Here is an 18,268-nt window from a genome sequence, read left to right as displayed (position 1 = left end):
TGAGAATCAGTGATGATGCTACTTTGGAGACAGAGAAGTGTCAGCAGCACCACGGGATGAACATCATCCAGGCAGTTTAAGGATGCATTCATGAAGAGGGAAAATGCTTTGTTCTTCCTTATTCAAGGGTTTAATTGAAGGCAGTTGAAAAGGTGCTGTAAATTTAGCTTGAACAAATCCATCAGCTGGGGTGGTAGTGCAGGCTTAGATACTGTAAGGATCATTCCTACTGTCAGTCAGAAGAATGATCTGTCACATCCTGTGTCTTACCCAGGAAATTGCTTTATAATTTAATGTCTCAGGTGAAACTGGAAATCCCAAACGTGCCCCAAAGACTTTGTGTGATATCTGTAAAATATTTCAATGCCTGTGGTGCTAAAATTCCATTGAAAGGCCTGTCTGAAAAGGGCTCAGAGAGCAACACTGCAGGGTGCTGGGGAGGTCTGTATGAGGAGACTCTCACATTTTCATCTGGTATTGCAACCAGGACCAGAGTTTGGTAGACTTTGTACACCCCTAAGAAAATTGATAGGCGTGGAACTGCACTTTCAGGGAGAAGCAAACTCCAGAGAAGGACAGGTGGGTCAGGATCCCTAGACAAATATCAGTGAGGCTCCATAAGATGAAAATGGATATGAAGCTGATGAGGGTGGAACAAGGAAAGTTAGGAGCCATAATTTGGCTGAACAATTTGCATAATCAGAACCTGAGGTGTTTTGAGTTTAATTGAAGAACTCCTTGGGACATGGAAAAGGGAGCAAGGAGACGTTGGGATATACTTTGGGGGAGGACTTAACTGGTACCAATTAAATAAAAATTGTTTTCTATAAACCCACAGTAAAATACCATTCAAGTACTATTTAAGTATCCTCCCTATAGAGATAGTAGTATTAATAATACCATACATACATGTGCCACACTTAGCTGAACAGCAGAAAAGGCATTTTGTAGGTCCTTTAAAGTGATAAAGTGCAAAGAAAGTGTTAGAAACCCCTAACTTTTTTATTTTGTTTGCTGTCTTGTAACTTAAAATGACCTTGCAGGATTCACTCCCCCAAGCGACATTTTATAACGAAGTCATAAGCTTCTGAAAACAGAAATTTATGATGGAAATGCTGACAGTCAGACAGTCAAGTATTGCACTGCTGGCGGGCACCAGTATAATACTTAACCTGAGACTGTGAAGACAGTAGCATAAATCAGCCTGGCTCTGTGTGGAAAAGACTGTGTTCATACTATTCTTTTTCAGTAACATGAGAAAATTTGTCCAACACAAACTGTCATAAAAGAATGTTATGATGCTGTTCCAGCAAACAACCGAAATCAAGAGATTCTCAATTAGCTGTCACCTCAGAGCAAAGGTACACATCAAGGAGACTCTTCTGTCCCTTTGTAAACCAGCTGGAGGGGTCCGTAGTGAGACATTTAAACACTCTGTGTGCATCTTTCAGGATTTCTCAGTATCGTGTAGGTGTCATTTAGTTTTATTAGATCTCTTCTGAACCAAAGAGATTTCTCTATAGAGAGCACTGTAGATACAGATACTGTAGTGCAGAGATACTCAGGCAGCTCAAGATGGTCACCTTGGCATACTGGGTCATTCTGCAAGGTATAGAATGGACCATATCCCCAGAGAAAAGGGGTGGTTTCTGTATTTATATATTTATCTGAGATAGTAAACAACCTTCTGTTGTTCAAGCAAAGAGGTGAAGAATATACAGGCAAGACATGTTGGGAAAAGATACAGTTTGTGAGCAATGAGGAGAACTTGTCAAAATAAATCTCTTCTTAGGCTATAAGTGACAAAGGAAATAGTTTTTTCCAGCATAAAATGGATTCAACCCAAAAAGTACAAACATCTTGAAGCAATCTCTTACCAGCTGAAGAGTTGGGGAGACCTGTAACTGACCTAAGTCAGTTACAGGGGAGGAGCAAATCACAAATTGCGGCAATATCAAGGTCTTAGAATGCCTGGAATTAAAAGACCAAAGTAAATTAAAAAATAAGTGAAATGTTTCCATAGAAAGATGAAGAGTAGAACATAAAGAGGCGCTAAGAAACCTCATGCTAATCAAAACTATCTTGTACCTTTAGAGTATTTGAGACCAGAAGATCATTTCGCCTGACGTCTTTTATATCATAGACAGTTGAAATATTCCCAGTTACCTAATATTGAGGTAATACTTGCCATTTACTAAAATAAGACTTTCAGAAGTGATTTGAAGCCATCAACTAGAAAAAAAAGAACCACCTCTTTTCTATCTAATGTCTGCCAATGGATCAACTTCCTTGCAGTTAAATGTTTCTGCCTAATTTCTCTTTCAAATTTGACTGGTTCTTGTCACAACTTCCTCAGGAAGATTAAAGCACTACTTGCTACCTAGTTTATCCTCCCCACAAAGATACTTATGCACTGCTAGCAGACTGTCCCTCTAGTGATCTTTTTGATATGCTAAAGAAATTGAGTTCTTTGGTTTGTATTCTGACTATGACCTCAGTTCTTTGGACGGTATAATACTGCTACTGCCTACCTTCCATCTTTGCGAAATGCCTTAAATAGTAAGGAAACACTGTCCTCCAAGATTTATTATTTCTGCTCTTATAAACAAAACATAACATAAATGTGGTAGTAACAATTAAATCTTTAATAGTTATTCTGGATATAAAAAGATATAGTCCTGATTCTCATTTACATTATTATTATTAAGCAAAGTGACTATAGGGTATATGTAAAACAAACCCACATTTTTCCACTGACTGGTAATTACATGGTACTGAATATTTCTAGGTAATAATTATGTAATCATGATGTTATTCTGTATATATAAATTTTTATTAAATTTTATCTTGACACAGTATCAATCTGTATAATAAACATGGTTTATGTTTATGCTTTAGGGTTTTTTTTTATAATTTTCTTTTTCTCTTCTCTTCTCTTCTCTTCTCTTCTCTTCTCTTCTCTTCTCTTCTCTTCTCTTCTCTTCTCTTCTCTTCTCTTCTCTTCTCTTCTCTTCTCTTCTCTTCTCTTCTCTTCTCTTCTCTTCTCTTCTCTTTCTCTTCTCTTCTCTTCTCTTCTCTTCTCTTCTCTTCTCTTCTCTTCTCTTCTCTTCTCTTCTCTTCTCTTCTCTTCTCTTCTCTTCTATTCTCTTCTCTTCTCTTCTCTTCTCTTCTCTTCTCTTCTCTTCTCTTCTCTTCCTCTTCTCTTCCTCTTCTCTTCCTCTTCTCTTCTCTTCTCTTCTTTCTTCTTTTTTTTCTCTTCTTTTCTGTTAAATATTCCCTATTACTTATAACAACATGTAATGCCTACTTTGGTGCTGCTATGGTCTGTAGAGAGTAATATAAAGTTTTTAAATTAAAATAAATATTCAGCAGCAAGATGTGAACATCAAATTACTTGATACTGATACTTGTTTAAGCATACCCTGTTTTTGTTTGGGATTGGGTTTTGGTTGTTGTTTTTTTGTTGTTTTTTTTTTGTTTGGTTGGTTTTTTGTTGTTCTTTTACTAATCCTATTGACATATCTTTAATTTAAAAACTATGGCTAGAAAAAAAATCATAAAAACACTGTACAGATTTTTAAAAATTTACTTCCTTTCAAATAGAATAGAATATAGACAGTCTCATTACTTATGTTGTATTTGGGAACTTTAAAACTTAGTTTCCAGAACTGGGAGATATATAGACGCAGGTAAAAATAAATTCTCATGGTTTTACTAGTTTATTTGGGTTTAGATCATTATCTGTGACTTTAAAAAATCATAAAAGTCTATGGCTTTGATAATTTTTCTCCTACAGTGCATTTCCTGGTTCAAAATAGTGCTCAGATGCATTATAGTTATCCCCCAATTGCATTTAAACATAGGATCTTAGATCCTTTTGTGATCGGCACCAAAAACATACTGTTGAAAGGAATTTGAAAATATACTTCACAAATTATCTAATCAGAAGGAAATTTCTAATATCATGTGAAGCTGATACCCTTCCCTTTCCAGCAGGAGTGTTGAATACCTGTATCTTTCAATAGAAGTGTTTGAAGCATCCAAGATATTTATCTTTTATCCAGAATATTATATTTGGTTATATTTTTGTTCTATCAATTATGAAAAAATCCCTAATATTAAAAAAAATGTATTTAAGAGTGCTCTTCTCCCAAGTTTACCTGTACTCCAATGACATTCTTTTATAGAAAACCTGTCCCCTAGAGGCTTTTAACATGTAACAATTCCATTAGTGATATTTTTATTAAATAGTAGTCTCAAGCAACATTTTGAAACATGTCTATCTGAGATGAGAAGAATAATTCCAAACATGTTCTACAGCAGAGGAGTGCCACAGCTTTTTGAAGAAAAAGTAGATGGAGTTTATTAGTGGGGACCTGAGAAAAGTATATTTTTATTGGGCCTCTGCCTAGATATGGCTAATCTTTATGGGTAAAACAAGAGAAAGTGTAATATCTGAATCGATGTGTGCAGACAGGTTCAACTCACGTGTAGGTGCCTGCCATAGACGTTGCCACCTAAGTGGTTCATGTTGATCTGAATTTTAACTAAACTAAATTGAGGGTCTTGTTGTAGCAAGTATCATACAATTTTAGTAATATATGTACTTGCGCTATGCCTCTGATTCTTCCCAGTCAGTCAGTGGGCTAATCATCTTGAAGGACACAATTTGAATGGGTTATTTCTAAAAAAGGAGTATTGTGGGCAAGTGTAAATTATAATTTGTACTTCAGCGGCCCTGGGATAGATGCCATCCTGATTAGTAATGAGTGGCTATCTGACCAACCGTGGCACGGCCGGGAGGGAAGTTTATCCCCACAGGGCTCATACTGCAGGAAGCACGCGAGGACTCAGGTGGGGCGGATGAGGGATGGATGCAGTTGTTACTCAGCAACACGTCTGAAGGGAACATGTATAGAGGGCTTTGTCTATTGTGCTGCCTTTTCAAACCGAGTCGATAATGCCAGTGTCGGTTTCAAGCGAAGCGTGTGCCAGATTACAGATAGCTGGCAATGGCATTTGAGAACCGCTAATTGTGAAACTTGAGAAGAAAATGTGCACATTCTTTTTCAGAGTGCTATTCGAATGATGGCCTTTTTATCCCAGAACACTGTGGGTTTCACTTTTATTCTCTTCCCTCATAAAATGCATGAAGTGCACTGAGTCTCTTTCACTTGGCAGCTTATATATTGCATTCTTTGCAAGGACTGCTTTGGCTTGTTAAAATGTACCCCATGTATTAAAATGAAATTGTCACTGCTGTGTGGTGCAACATAACATGGTTTGACACCAAGTGCCTGCAGCTACAGAAAACAGACTTTTATTGCATTTATTCTTTCAGAGACAAGAGTCTCTAAAGGCTCAGTGCAGACATTCGCTTAGTTAAATCTGAATGAAGCCAAAGTGAACAGTCTAAGTCGCTGTCTTTGTGCTTATAGAAATAGCCCAACCCACATGATATGCAGTGATACAACATGGAAGGGGCAATTTTTAATTACTTCACTTGAAACAAAAGGATGAAAGACTTTGACTTCCTCAAAGACTTAAACAGGCAAGCAGGATCCTTAAATTATTTTTTTTCGGTGGTATGGGGTGGTCCTTCGAACTCTGGCAAAATTGTATCCTGGGAGACAAACTGCTGTTGCTGTATGTGAGCCACTCTTTCCAAAAACCAAATGCCATGAAGCATGGTGGATAAATTCATTTAAACAAGATATAGACTGATGAGAAGTAAGCAATATATGTGTCAGTGGAGTTATTTTATGGAGAGCACCTGGAGGTAACCACTGGTGTATTGAAGGAGCACTGGACATAACACAATTTTTCTAAGACATTATTAGCTTTACATTTCTCTCTTTCCTCTTTTCAAGGTTTCTGTACCCGCTCTGTAGCAAAGTGAACCGTTCTCTGAACTAGTAGTATGCAGTTAATTTACAAGACCTGAAAGAATGGTAATTTCCCAGGTGTGGTATAACCATGATTCGGGATTTGACTAGTAGCTTTGTATTCCTTATATTTCTTAAAAAATATGCGTACCAATTCACTCTTAATGCTTTAATGTCACAATGCTGAAAGTTATCCTGAGGTCATATGAGATGAAGGGTAAGACATTTTCCCTGCCAATGTTACATGTAAATTATTCTCTTCACCCAGTATTTGGCTTCATGTTGTAATGGACATATATACGTTGCCTTTGGTTTTACTATACAGTCTGTCTTTGCAGGTTGTTTTTTAACATTGTAATCCTCAATAATTGTTGTTTCATCCTCTGTGTTCTTCTCCAAATTCTGTAATTCGTTTCTTTTATGCTGTTTGAAGTTATTTTGGGTGTACAAGGAATCTACAAACACATCTTTTACCTTTCCAAGCAGTACCTGAGAGCATAAAGACTCTCCTTGTTCGGAGTGATTCCCCAGAGGGAAGAGGGGACTGTTCATTGACACTGTTGCAGCTCACACACAGCCCAGAGTGCAGCTGCAGACTGTGAGGGTGGCAGGTCCTCCTCCCAAGTCACACTGTATCATAATGAGCTCAACCCATTTCTCCGCAGAAATCAGCAAGAGCGGCTTTGAAGATTTCTCTCAGCATCTGTGCTTGTCCTTTTTTTCTCGTTTTGCTTTTTGTTTTTGCTGACTGAGTACTTTCATAATAATCTAGTAACACATATAGACTCTACCCATATTCCACTCTCTTCTCTTTTGCAGAATGGAGTCTACAGAAAAATGTGAAGTAGTAATTCAACATTTTAATGGCAAATATCTGAAAACCCCACCTGGTCTACCAGGTAAGTCTAGCCATCATTGTGAAATTTAAAATTCACTGAAGAGTTTAGAATACAGAAATACTGAAATTTGTGTTGAGAGTGTCTTAAATTACTGCCCCTGCTAAAAGGACATATAACTTCTCTGGTTGAAGCCAATAATTTATGACCTGTAGCATCTTCTTTCTTGCCCAAGTTTGTATGCTTCAAGCATTTGTGCCTGACAGCAGTAAATTTAAGAACATATAACATTAATGTTGTTGTTTAAATGTTTTAATATTAAATGTTGTTGGGGTTTTTTTTCCCCAATTAGAGTAGAGGCCACATAATACTGGTGCTTTTCTAACAAACTAGTAATACACTTAGATGAACAACTATGTTATAGGTTATAAAATAGCCAGGATTTCAGGTTGTAGTAACTTTATATTCTTTACACTTGCTGGTTAGTGTTGCTAAATATTATACTTTTTCATACCATTTGTACTTGCCATAACTTATTGAAATCCTGATGTTTTCTCATAATACCCATAGAATACACTCATTGGTGTGTCTTTGCCACATTGAAAGTCAAGTTTCAGCCATTATTTTGTTTTTCAAATCTTCAGCTGTCATCTGTGTGTCCCTCAGCTGTGCAAAGTTTAGTGATCAGTTGTCTGATACTTAGTGCTAGACAAGACCTCCCCAAGGCCACAGATCTGCAAAGATATCTCATTTGGATTGTCTGAAGAGCTGCATCCAATGAGCAGGAAATACTTGCAAGAATTGTGTCCTAAGTTATTATCTCTTTCTCCCTCCCCCTCCCCAAACTTTCATTAAAATATTTCCTTTATTTGGTTACTTTCATTAAATTCCTCCTTATTCATTGCCTAGTTCTTTGTGAAGAAGATGCACTAAATACTCTAATTAAAAAAGAGCCATCTGCACAGCTACTGTGTACATTAATTGAGTGCTGCAATGCACATATAAATTTTAGTCATATCACCTTCATGAAAGAATATAATGCTTTTAGTACATGCTGCAAGACTCCATTTTATGATTTCTTTTTTGAAAGTAGTCCCTGACAATTTTTCTCAGCACCACCTAATGAATTACACCACCAGCTTTGTGAAAGGCAACAGAATTGGGCTGCATAGAACAATGGGCAAAGCAACATAGGCAGAGAACTTAGCATGCCATTCTGTATGCATACATTGAGTCCCAGTAGTAATCTGTTTAATATCATAGCAACACCCAATGGAAAGAGTGTGAATAGCAAGGAATTAGTAAGTCCAGCTTTGTCATGATAACCCTGCATGGTCACATTCCCATTTGTCTCAGAGAGACATCATTAGATCCAGAAATAAAGTAGAATATTCTTACACAGCCTGCTTGAGACAAAAAAGGCTACATGGTAAAGAACGAAAGCTAGTAATTGAAAATGAATTTTCTTTTTTCCTTCTTTTTTAATTTTTTAATTAATCGGGAATATACTGGGTATTCAGCATGAACAGTGTGGAACATCAAAATAGGAGTCTTGATAAGATAGCATGATTACTTACTTCTGTTCCAAGAGATACACTAAAATTGGATTTTAATGGCTATAATTTCTGATGCTTTCTTAAAGGACATTAATCAGCTCTTAGTTTCTTGAAGAAGGTGTCCATGTGGAAATATCTGCAAAGTTTCTCTTGTGATTATTTTTATCAGGTGGCATTTAGTTGCAAGGATTATTTGGGAAGTTACCATTTTAAGAGTTTTTATTTACCTTAGTACTGTTCGGACTCAGGTATAGCCTAAAGCATCTTGTGGCAAAGTCACTGAACCAGTAACTGAACTCACTCAACTATGCACTACGTAAGATCCTATTTTGTACTTAAGTTTTGGGAGACAGATTTTGTAGCTCCAAACACAGAGCATTAGAAATAGGGCACTCTTTAAAACCATAATTATAAGATTTGTTGTATTCAACCCTTGCAGTTGAGGTGATTCAAAGGATCATATTAATTTACCTTTGATCCAGTGCAAAAGAATACTCACTCTTAGTTTCTTCTTCTTGACATAGATTCCTGTTAAGGCTTGTACTCGGTTTATACATCTTTGCTATGAACCTGTATTTAATACTCTCAGCAAAGATAGGAGTGTCTCACTTTATTCCCCTCTTGGCAGTTGCTTATCTTCCTGCATGGAAGAGGAAGGAAAATCGAATTTCCTAGTGTACTTGGAAAATCACAATCAGAGTCTGAAAATGATACTCCCAGCATCTCAGTAATTGGCATAAAAAGAGAATCATCTCTAGTTATTGCTGTGACCTCTTTATGGATAGTAGTTAAAAATGAGGAGCTGGAGAACATTAGCAGAAGTATGTCACACTATCTGTTAGTAACCTCTGCTTCTCAGAGACCTACTCTTACTGAGAGAGGAAATGAATCAATCCTTTTAGGGTTAAATTACATTGATTTTGGATTTTCAGCTGGATTTCTTTCAGCAGTGAACTGGGAGGGGTTTACATTTTTGTCCACATCTCCTCTCATCCAAGCTCTAGTGTTCTGGTTCAGGTTTGCCAGCTAATAGAAGGTTGCATGAGGCCTATCAAGAAGGAAATCAGCCTGCTACAGGCCATTTTGTACTGACCTGAGGCAGTGGGATTGTGAATCAGACAAATCATATTGGCAGCTCGCTTCCATCTGCGCTGTGTTCCCCAGTTGGATTCCCCGAGTTGTGATCCTGGTGTTGTGTCACCCATACACCTTGTGGAATGTATGTGGAATGTAAGATTACCATGTTTACAGAATAAAATACTGATGTGTTCCAGGGGCAGTTTTGCCTGATTACCAAGTCATGACGGAAGAAATTCTTTACAGAGAGGATTATCAGGCATTGGAACGGCCTACCCAGAGAGGTGGTGGATTCACCATCCCTGGAGGTTTTTAAAAAGAGATTGGACGTGGCCCTTAGTGCCATGATATAGTAATTGGAGTTGGATCAGGGGTTGGACTTGATGATCTTGGAGGTCTTTTCCAACCCAATCTATTCTATGATTCTATGATTCTAAGAAGGACTGGAGTAGGTAGCTTTCACATGATGCTGAACACCCATCAGAAAGATTGGACACTATGGCTTTGGCTTTCATGGCAGAATAAATTGTGGGCCATGACTTAGTTATATCTGCCCGAAGAGTTATCTCAAACATTAATTTTGGATACAGAGCTCTTTTTCAACTGGTTTTTTTTTTCTTGGCAAATGAGATGTAAATTTAGTTGGATATGTATTTTTTTTGTTGCTGGAAGTAAGAAAGAAGTTACAAGAGAGTAACTGTTGTGTATCTGGATGTTTGAGTCCAAGTACATCTAAGCTGATCCAGCCCAACAGTACAGCAGGAAAGCAGTGTTGCATCTTCAAGAAGAGGAGGGTACACAGGACACTCTGGAGACTCTGTATTCTGCATGTTCCCAAGGCAAAAATACATTTATCCCTGTTTGATTTTCTAACTTCAATTACTGCCTGTTGTCTCTTAAAAATCACAGAACTGAGCACTTGCAGCTCCAAACCACTCTGCTTCAACTCAGTGATAATGTATGGGTTATTTTCTGACTCTTGAAATATTTTGCTCATCAGTTGTATAATTCCTAGGTAAATTGAGCAGTACTGTGTCTGTGTTAGTGAATTATTCTCATTAAGGTTCCTTCTCCATCTGACTCCTTGGCTTCATTCCATTCCAAAAGGAATTGTTCCACTGTCCTGCTTGCTCAACTAATAAGCATTTCATGATGTTCAGTCTTAGATGTACAGTACAAAGTAATTGGTTGGCCCATAAATAATTAGTTAATATCTTTGCATTTCTTTCAGACTGAGAAAGTACAGTTGTCTCCAGAAATCTGCAAAATCTCAATGCCTGGCAGATTCCATGTGAACTTCATAAATATTCTGTGTAGCTTTGAGTGATTATTATTTTAGTGGGGTTTATTTATGAGGTTTTTTTGTTTTCCCTTTACTAGCACCGCTTTTCTGAGATAAATAGACCAAGGCCTGCTGGGTATATTTTCTCCCTATAGAGAGTGCAGCCTTATGTGAAACTTATTGCATAGGCCCCACATTGCCACTCTGTAAGAGAAGTCAGCAAATTAATGCATCAGACTGTAGCATTGTACGTTTCCATCAAGATGTGAAGAGCACTACTGATGATGAAGGTAGTTTGCTCTCTCTTTCAGTGCTGCATCTATTTTCATTGGTGAATATGAAAATCCTGCTAATCTATGACATCTTGCAATCACTGAATTCAAGTAAAAATTCCTAACTTGTCTGTCAGTAACAAATTGATTTCTCTTTGGATGGGCAAGCTTAGGGTATGATATTTACACAGAGCTTTTGTTCATCTCCCAGTATCCTTGGATGTCTTTAGATAACTTCATTTTCTCTTTCTGAATAAGTGCAAAGATTTAACAAGTTCTTACTTTTCTCTCTGGAATTTCATGGGAACATGCCTCAATTGCAGTAATTATCCTCTGCTGATGCATCCATTATGCTCCCTCACAGCATTTTCTAGTCATTATGGTACTTCCTAAATTTCATTTGCTTTGTAAATACTTTGAGTTTTCAGAAGACATTAGACCAGTTCCTATTTTAGGGAAAATTTAAAACAATTGAGACACATGAATGCTACAATACATGGTCAAGAATATTCTTCTGTAGGGGTTTTTGTTGCTAATTCTAAATTCAGATTAAAAAAATATCTGATAAAAGGAAGAAGAGGGAAGTGCTATCCTTGTGTAGGTTAAGAAACCCACAAGTAATGAATGATAGTGGCATTTTGATACCGACTTTTACTAGAGCAAAAACTCTTAAAGGGAAAGAAATTATCTGCAACAATATAGATGTATTTGCAAATACCTCGTATCTTGCTTTAATCGTTAATGGCCATGCTAATTTTTTTTTTCTTGAAAGGGTCCTAAGCACTGCATTTTTATGGACTCATTTCACCAGAATGAATGGATATTTTCTGCCTCTCTACTTAGTTTAAATATTTCTGTTAAGTCAACTCTTTAGATTCTTCCACCACAGAGAGTAAATTCAAATAATTAATCTTTGTTTCAGAGAAGTAGAACTTGGAATACTCTATTTAGAGCAGCATGTTTTCTAGGAGATTGTGGCTAAAATGGTCATGAGAAAACAGTATTCCATTTGAGGGTTAACTGTGAACTGGGTATTAACAACGTCTTCCACTGTTTTTCTCTTAGCGGATGAGCTAATACTATTTAGTTTGTCATTAGTGAGGCTGTAAATTGTGGGTTTTTTAGTGAATGAACTTAAAATATTTTGCTGATAACTTTTTTGCCCCTGTTTCTTGGTGTTTATCTTTTTATTTAATTATCTGTTCATATATATGCATAAAACTCTGAGAAAACTCTTCCAAATCTATATTCTTGGGGCACTACCTAGCTGTCTGTATATATGTATATGTTTTTGCTGTTTTAAACAGCAGCCAAAACTCTAAACCTACAAACTCTAGGTATAGTTTTGTAGTTACCTTTAAACATTCCTTGAATGCTACAGAGAACCTAGAATAAAGAGTATTCTGCTAGGTTTGGTACTGGAAATACTCAGTGAAGCTAGTTTTAGAAGGGGGTTGTCTCTTACATATTGTTATCCTCAAAAATTGTCTTTATTCAAACACCCCCAATTCTCTTGCTTGTATTCTCAGTTCCTTTCATGTATATGATATTAGTTATCTGAATCTCTTATATTGTCTACTTTCTAAGAATTCAGGTTTGTTTTTTCATTGTTATCTGCTGACTGCACTATATAAATTCTTCCCTCCTGTATCAGAAAATACGATCCATGTAAAGACTTCTTAAAAGAAACCCTATTTAACAAATCTTCTATTTATTTGTCCTGTTTCCAATTACTGGCTGACATTTTTTATGGAATTGCTGTTATCTTTCACATTCTGTGCTCCATTGATGCACATGCTCAGCTCATTGTTAGGAGAAATTTCTTTCACATTGCAAACCCTCTGAGCTTTTTTTTTAATGTCTGTTGATTCCCAGTCTTCATCTTTGACAGACAGTTAAAATCTTTAACTCCTTCTGTCGCTGTCCTGCTTGAGTCCTTGTGATGACCATGAGACCAGTGTAACTGTTTGGTGCAGAATGGGCTCTGTGGACCTATTGCCTGGGTTGTGTTGGATGTTAAGGGATGCCTCAGTGCTATATACAGCTCTCAGAAGACAGTGTCCCTAGGGAAATAAGTTTTCATTTTTCAGACATCACATAACGGTTAAGATCACACAGACTTTGTAGAAGACAGTCGTAAAGATGGACTTTCTAACCAAGAAACTACAGAATGGGTACTGAATTAGTGGAAAATATAAAACCTTTTTCTTAGAAAACAGTTCCCTGGTTACATCTCTGAGGCTTTGGTTTGTGGCTCATGCAGGCTTTCTATGATGTGGCCAACCTCATTGCTGCTCCATGTTCTGCTCTCCCTTTTAGAGCCCGACTGTCACACACTACCAGCTCAGGCTCCTGGCTTTGCCCTCCTTACGGTACTTGGCCAAATCTCCTTTGTAGTTAATCCAGCCTGTACCGACTCTGCAGCAATAGATTTCCAATAGGTTGTGACTTTGACTGAAATCAAGTATTTCTTGGACTTGCAAAGCTTCTCTCCTTTAAAACATAGACTTCAAAAGTCTAATGATATTTGGTTTTCTTCATGGCATTCTTGAGAATTTCAAATGTTAAGTGTGTCCTTTTGTATCACTGAACAAGACTGGTTTCCCTATCTTTAGCTCTTTTTTTTTTTTTTTTTCATTTCTTCAGAACTACGTTTATGTAACCTTCAGTTGTCCTTCCTGTGCTGACATTTGTGTAGATGCTTGTGGTTTCATAGCACACATTTCCATGGCATGCTGCAAAGATCCATTCCAAATTTCCTAGATTTCTAGGATCTTGAAGATCGTGTATAATTTATATGGTTTGAAGGCAAGGGATATTTTTCTACCAAAAAAAAAAATGAATTTCCTATCTACTCAAGATTTTATCACATTTCCATTTAGTTCAAAAAAGACTCCCTTCAGTTAGGAGGATATAGAATTAGATGTTTACCCAATAAACCCCAATAGGTGGTATGTGCTTATTTCTTGGAGGAACGCAAGTTGAGCTAATTTGTGTTTCAGATATTATGTGTACCAGTGCTAAATCATGTACTTTGAGCTGATGAGGGAAGCTGTGTGAGAGAAGACAGAGTGTTGACATGTTCTAAAGCCTGCTTTTCCAGAAATATATAAACTTGTGGATGATGGGGGCAGTCTCAAAGATCTGATATGTTACATATTTATGTTGTGTTTCATTTGAGCTTGTACTGGTCTGTAGGTTCTTTGGAAAAGAACCATATCTTTTTGTATTTTAAAAAAACAGAGGATAGAATCCTGAGCTTTGTAATCTGGCTGTATAATTAAGGAGGAAGTCTTTCACAGGGTTGGGGTTTTTTTTATTACTTTGTAACTAGAAGTAATAAAAAATGCATAAGATCAGTTTGTGATATCACAGAAATTCAGGTCATGGCGTATAAAGTAGCAGTACTGCAGTCTGGATTAAGATCTTTCACTTGGTTTATAAGAATGAAAGTTAGAGAACAATATGGCATATAAATGAGAAAAGATTATTCCTTGTTTCTTCCTGTCACAGTATCACCTGTCATATCTTTCCTAAGATTTCTAGAAGTCTGCAGCATAAACAGAGAACTGCATTCCTTTCTCATTCACAGTATCTAGTGGCAATGAACTGTGCCAGAGTTTATCGAAATTAATTTTAATATATACCTTCTTTCTTTTAACTCAAAATGCATTTTTTACTGTTAAGAGTAAATCCTCCAATTCAGAAAATCTATTCCATTCCTGTGTAATGGCGGATATATTTGCTTACGAGCAAAAAGGTCTCTTCTATATGTTACTGCTGTATAACCAGCACAGCTGAGAGCGTGTGTACTGAATTCTGTCTTGCCTCATACATCAGCAGGAAAAGTGTCAACAAGTTTCTGGTCCAGGGACAGTGCTGTTCCTTGGATGCACTTGTAAAATCCAAGACAAGACAGACGAGTTGCACAGGTGTTATGGCAGGAAAATTTATGAGCCAGAAAGACTCACAGCTTGAATTTCAGATTGTTTAGGTCTAAAGGGCTGGCAATTTAAAACAAAGCAAAACAAGCAAATAAAAATATGCAAATCAGAGCATGAAACAATGTGGAACATTGTAAAGTCGTTTATACATGATTCAAATTTCAGGGAGGAATTCTGCTTTTTCATCAGCTGTGGCCAGCGGTGGCACAACTCCTCCTGTTTCTTCCTCTCCTGCGTTACTTTATTAGTCCCTTCAGGACACTTTAAATGATGGAGTACATCTGCTTTGCAGACCCTACTGCTGCAGTATAGTGTTGTCACACCTGAGCCAACTAGTTTAAAACTCATTTAAAAAGGCAACTTGAGGAAGGCTGAGCACAGACTAACTGCTCAGGCTTGTAGTGTGTTATGCTCAATAATAATAATATCCAGCAAGTGTTTTACATGATTTTTTTCTTTTTAGCTGAGGAAAATTATTTCCCTTTCAGACCTTTCATAGAAAAATTCTTCCTTTCTCCTCACTGCCTCTCTCACACTTTTCCACTTGATTTCACATTAAACACCTTTAAATTTGAAGCATAGTGAAGTTTATGTCAGAAGTATCAGTCTGAATGTTTGCCCTGTAAATTCCAACTAGCCTGAACTAAAATGTTTTATTGAAGCTTAACAATGTACAAATACATATTTTTTGACACACTCCTTTGGACATCCATATTTCAGCCAGAAGTGGAAGCCTCTGGGATAGGCCTTTGCAGATGTCCCAATAATTTATTTTTGTCCCCACTTGATTTTTCACATGTTTTGGAACACCGCTGAAGATCAATAAACATCTAGGCAATGTCTCTTCAAGCACACTTGGGTGGCCATAAGCCTCATGGAGGATCTCAGGTAGGTTTGCCCCATCAGGGCAAAAAATGGAACAGTAAAAATACGTTTTTACTGGCAGAGCTTGTAAAGAATTTGGTGGCTTGAAAGAGAGGATATGTATCCCAACTTCTGAGTAATTTTGTGAACAGAAGCCAGTCTGCAGGTGCTTGGTGTGTCCTTAAGTGTTTTGAGAATTTGGTGCTGATACCTTTAGGAATGACTGTGTAGTGAGAAAGGGAGCGTCACAAGAGAGGTAAGGCACACATAATGGGAAAAATGTACTCAGAGTCTCTCCTCCCTTTCTAGTCTTGCCTTTCTGCCACCCTCCCTCTCTCCCTGTCCCTGCCACCAGAGGAGTATTGAGCACTGAGGACTCTCCTGCAGGCCTTCCCCCCACCCCCAGCATGAAGTGGCATGAAGTGTCTGAAGTAGCGTGTGAAGATCTTTCCCTTTGTGATTCATCCAGACAAAGTAAGATGAGTGGTATCACAACAGCAGTTTCCATATGTTTTGAATACCAGAAGCCTCTTGCATAATTGAAGCCTCTCTCTTCCCTTTCCATATGTTTTGAATACCAGGAGGCTCTTGTGTACTTGAAGTCTCTATCTCCCCCTTCTCCTCCTCGAATGGTACTGCAAAACAGAGAAAAGCAATTCAGCCTGAAAGCACTGGGAAAGCAGGAGGCTGACATTCTATTTGATTTTGGCTTTGTTTGTCACAATAACAATGTCATTATGCTGGTCAGCCCTCCTTAGCAGCTGTAAAAGCCCCATTTCTTAACCATTTCTCTTAGCCTTTCTTGTTTGAATGGCAGCATTTGATCACAAGATCATAGAAAGGTCTTTCACGGGTTCAATTATAGGAACTTGAAAGAGGAGCAAAGCAGCCTACATTTTCCTAGGACTGCCTCACTCTCTATGATGTGTCTGCAATTTACCTTCTACAGTGTAAGAGACATCAAGAGGGAGGGGAAAGGCGATGGATATCTGATTTTACATTTGTCCTTTTTGTTAAAGCTCATTAAAACAGCATTTTATAAAATGTAGCTTTTCCCCTGCCACCCAGTCTATAATTCTCAAGTATATATTGTTTTCAGAATTGCTGCTGTTCAGCAAAGACAAAGAAACCAAAATATGAGATAGAAAAGGGGAAAGGAGTAATTTAACTTTTAGATTGCAGAGATATGGCATGAGAAAATACTTTTCAAAGGCCAAGTTTGACAAGTCTTACTTCACATAAGACTTTTATATTTCAAAAAATTCGACTTTTAACCACAAAAAAATCCCCCCAAAACAACTAACAAAACATATTCCTGTTATCATGGGTGGCTCCTCAGGCATAGTATGGTGTTACTGAATGCAATTAGCATCTTTCTCACTTAGGTTACTGATTACACGGTGAATTCCCTGATTCTGAGCCTTTTTGTCCTCTGGCTTTTTCCTTCCCTTTAATTTTTCCCTTCTCCTCTTCATTTTCTTTCTGCCTTTCCCCCTTCTTTTCCCCTCTTTGCTTCTTCACCTCTTCCCTCCATAACTTTGTGATCATATGTGAAGTTTTGTAGTTCAGAGATAGCACTACAAAAATTTGAAATATGTGTGAAAATTAAGAAAATACGACCCAGCAGCCTACTAACTGTATTCTTGTCTGGATTTCCCCCTCTCACCCACTGTAACAGCACCATGAATGAGCACCTGCCCTTCAAAGTGCTGTTCTTCAAGGAATTCTCCATCAAATGAGTTTTACATTACAATGTAATGAAAGCCTCAGCATTTGGGATTTTCAAAAGAAGGCTGGTAGCATAGCAATAAATATATTGTGAGGGTCTGTATTTCACTGATGTAGGTGTTGATGTCATTGGTTATTTTCATTTTTAATTTATCTGATTTCAGACTTAGTCCCAAGGGTGACTCTGATAGAAACCAGGCAAAAGTGAGCTGAATTCTTTAAAAGCAGAGAATATTCTTCTTGAATGTGAGCAGCAGCACCAAGAAACTTACCTTAGCCTTAGGAGGCTGTAATTTCAACAGGCATGGTGTGTGGTGGATACAAGTTTAGGCTGAGCAGTTCATTTTCCATATGAGTTATCTTTATTTCAGCATATTGCATATAATGTAAGAAGAATAGTCATTAAAAATCTTAAATGCAATTTTTTGTGATTGAGATGTTGGTAGGCAGTTTTTCATTTATATAAGTATATGTTTTCCCTGCCTGTAATTTCAACCAAATATAGTCCTTTCATGCATCTCATGACGTGGGTTGCTGGTTTTAGCCTTGTATACTGGAAGTTTCCTCCAAAGTGGAATTTGATTTTGGTACTAAGAAAATAAAAGATGTAGATGGGACAGTATTAGTTCAAGATGGAAGGTATGGAAGATACAGGAGTTGGAGTGTCTCTGAAATTTAATTTTAAAGCTTTTTTTCCCCCCAAGACATTGCTTGTTTGCTGGCTTTGAAAAAGTAAAAAAAGTTCAGCACCCCTACAAATGTACATAAGGAGAGGTCTGTCTCAAGATTCTGCTGTACTGATCATTTGGTGTAATCATTGATTC

At 37.4% G+C, this 18,268-nt stretch overlaps 1 protein-coding gene across 4 annotated transcripts in view; it reads left to right on the top strand.

The window, feature by feature from the left end:
• Positions 1-18,268, top strand: part of RBMS3 (RNA binding motif single stranded interacting protein 3) — a 705,062-nt gene that overhangs the window by 554,268 nt on the left and 132,526 nt on the right. For all 4 annotated transcript variants that reach the window (XM_032683778.1, XM_032683761.1, XM_032683783.1 and 1 more), the window contains one exon: positions 6,705-6,784. In XM_032683778.1, the coding sequence (XP_032539669.1) occupies positions 6,705-6,784 (80 nt within the window). The remainder of the gene's footprint in view (positions 1-6,704; positions 6,785-18,268) is intronic.

Source organism: Chiroxiphia lanceolata, chromosome 1, assembly GCF_009829145.1.
Source record: "Chiroxiphia lanceolata isolate bChiLan1 chromosome 1, bChiLan1.pri, whole genome shotgun sequence".
Lineage (NCBI taxonomy): Eukaryota > Metazoa > Chordata > Aves > Passeriformes > Pipridae > Chiroxiphia > Chiroxiphia lanceolata.
This window is presented reverse-complemented; position numbering and strand designations above follow the sequence as displayed.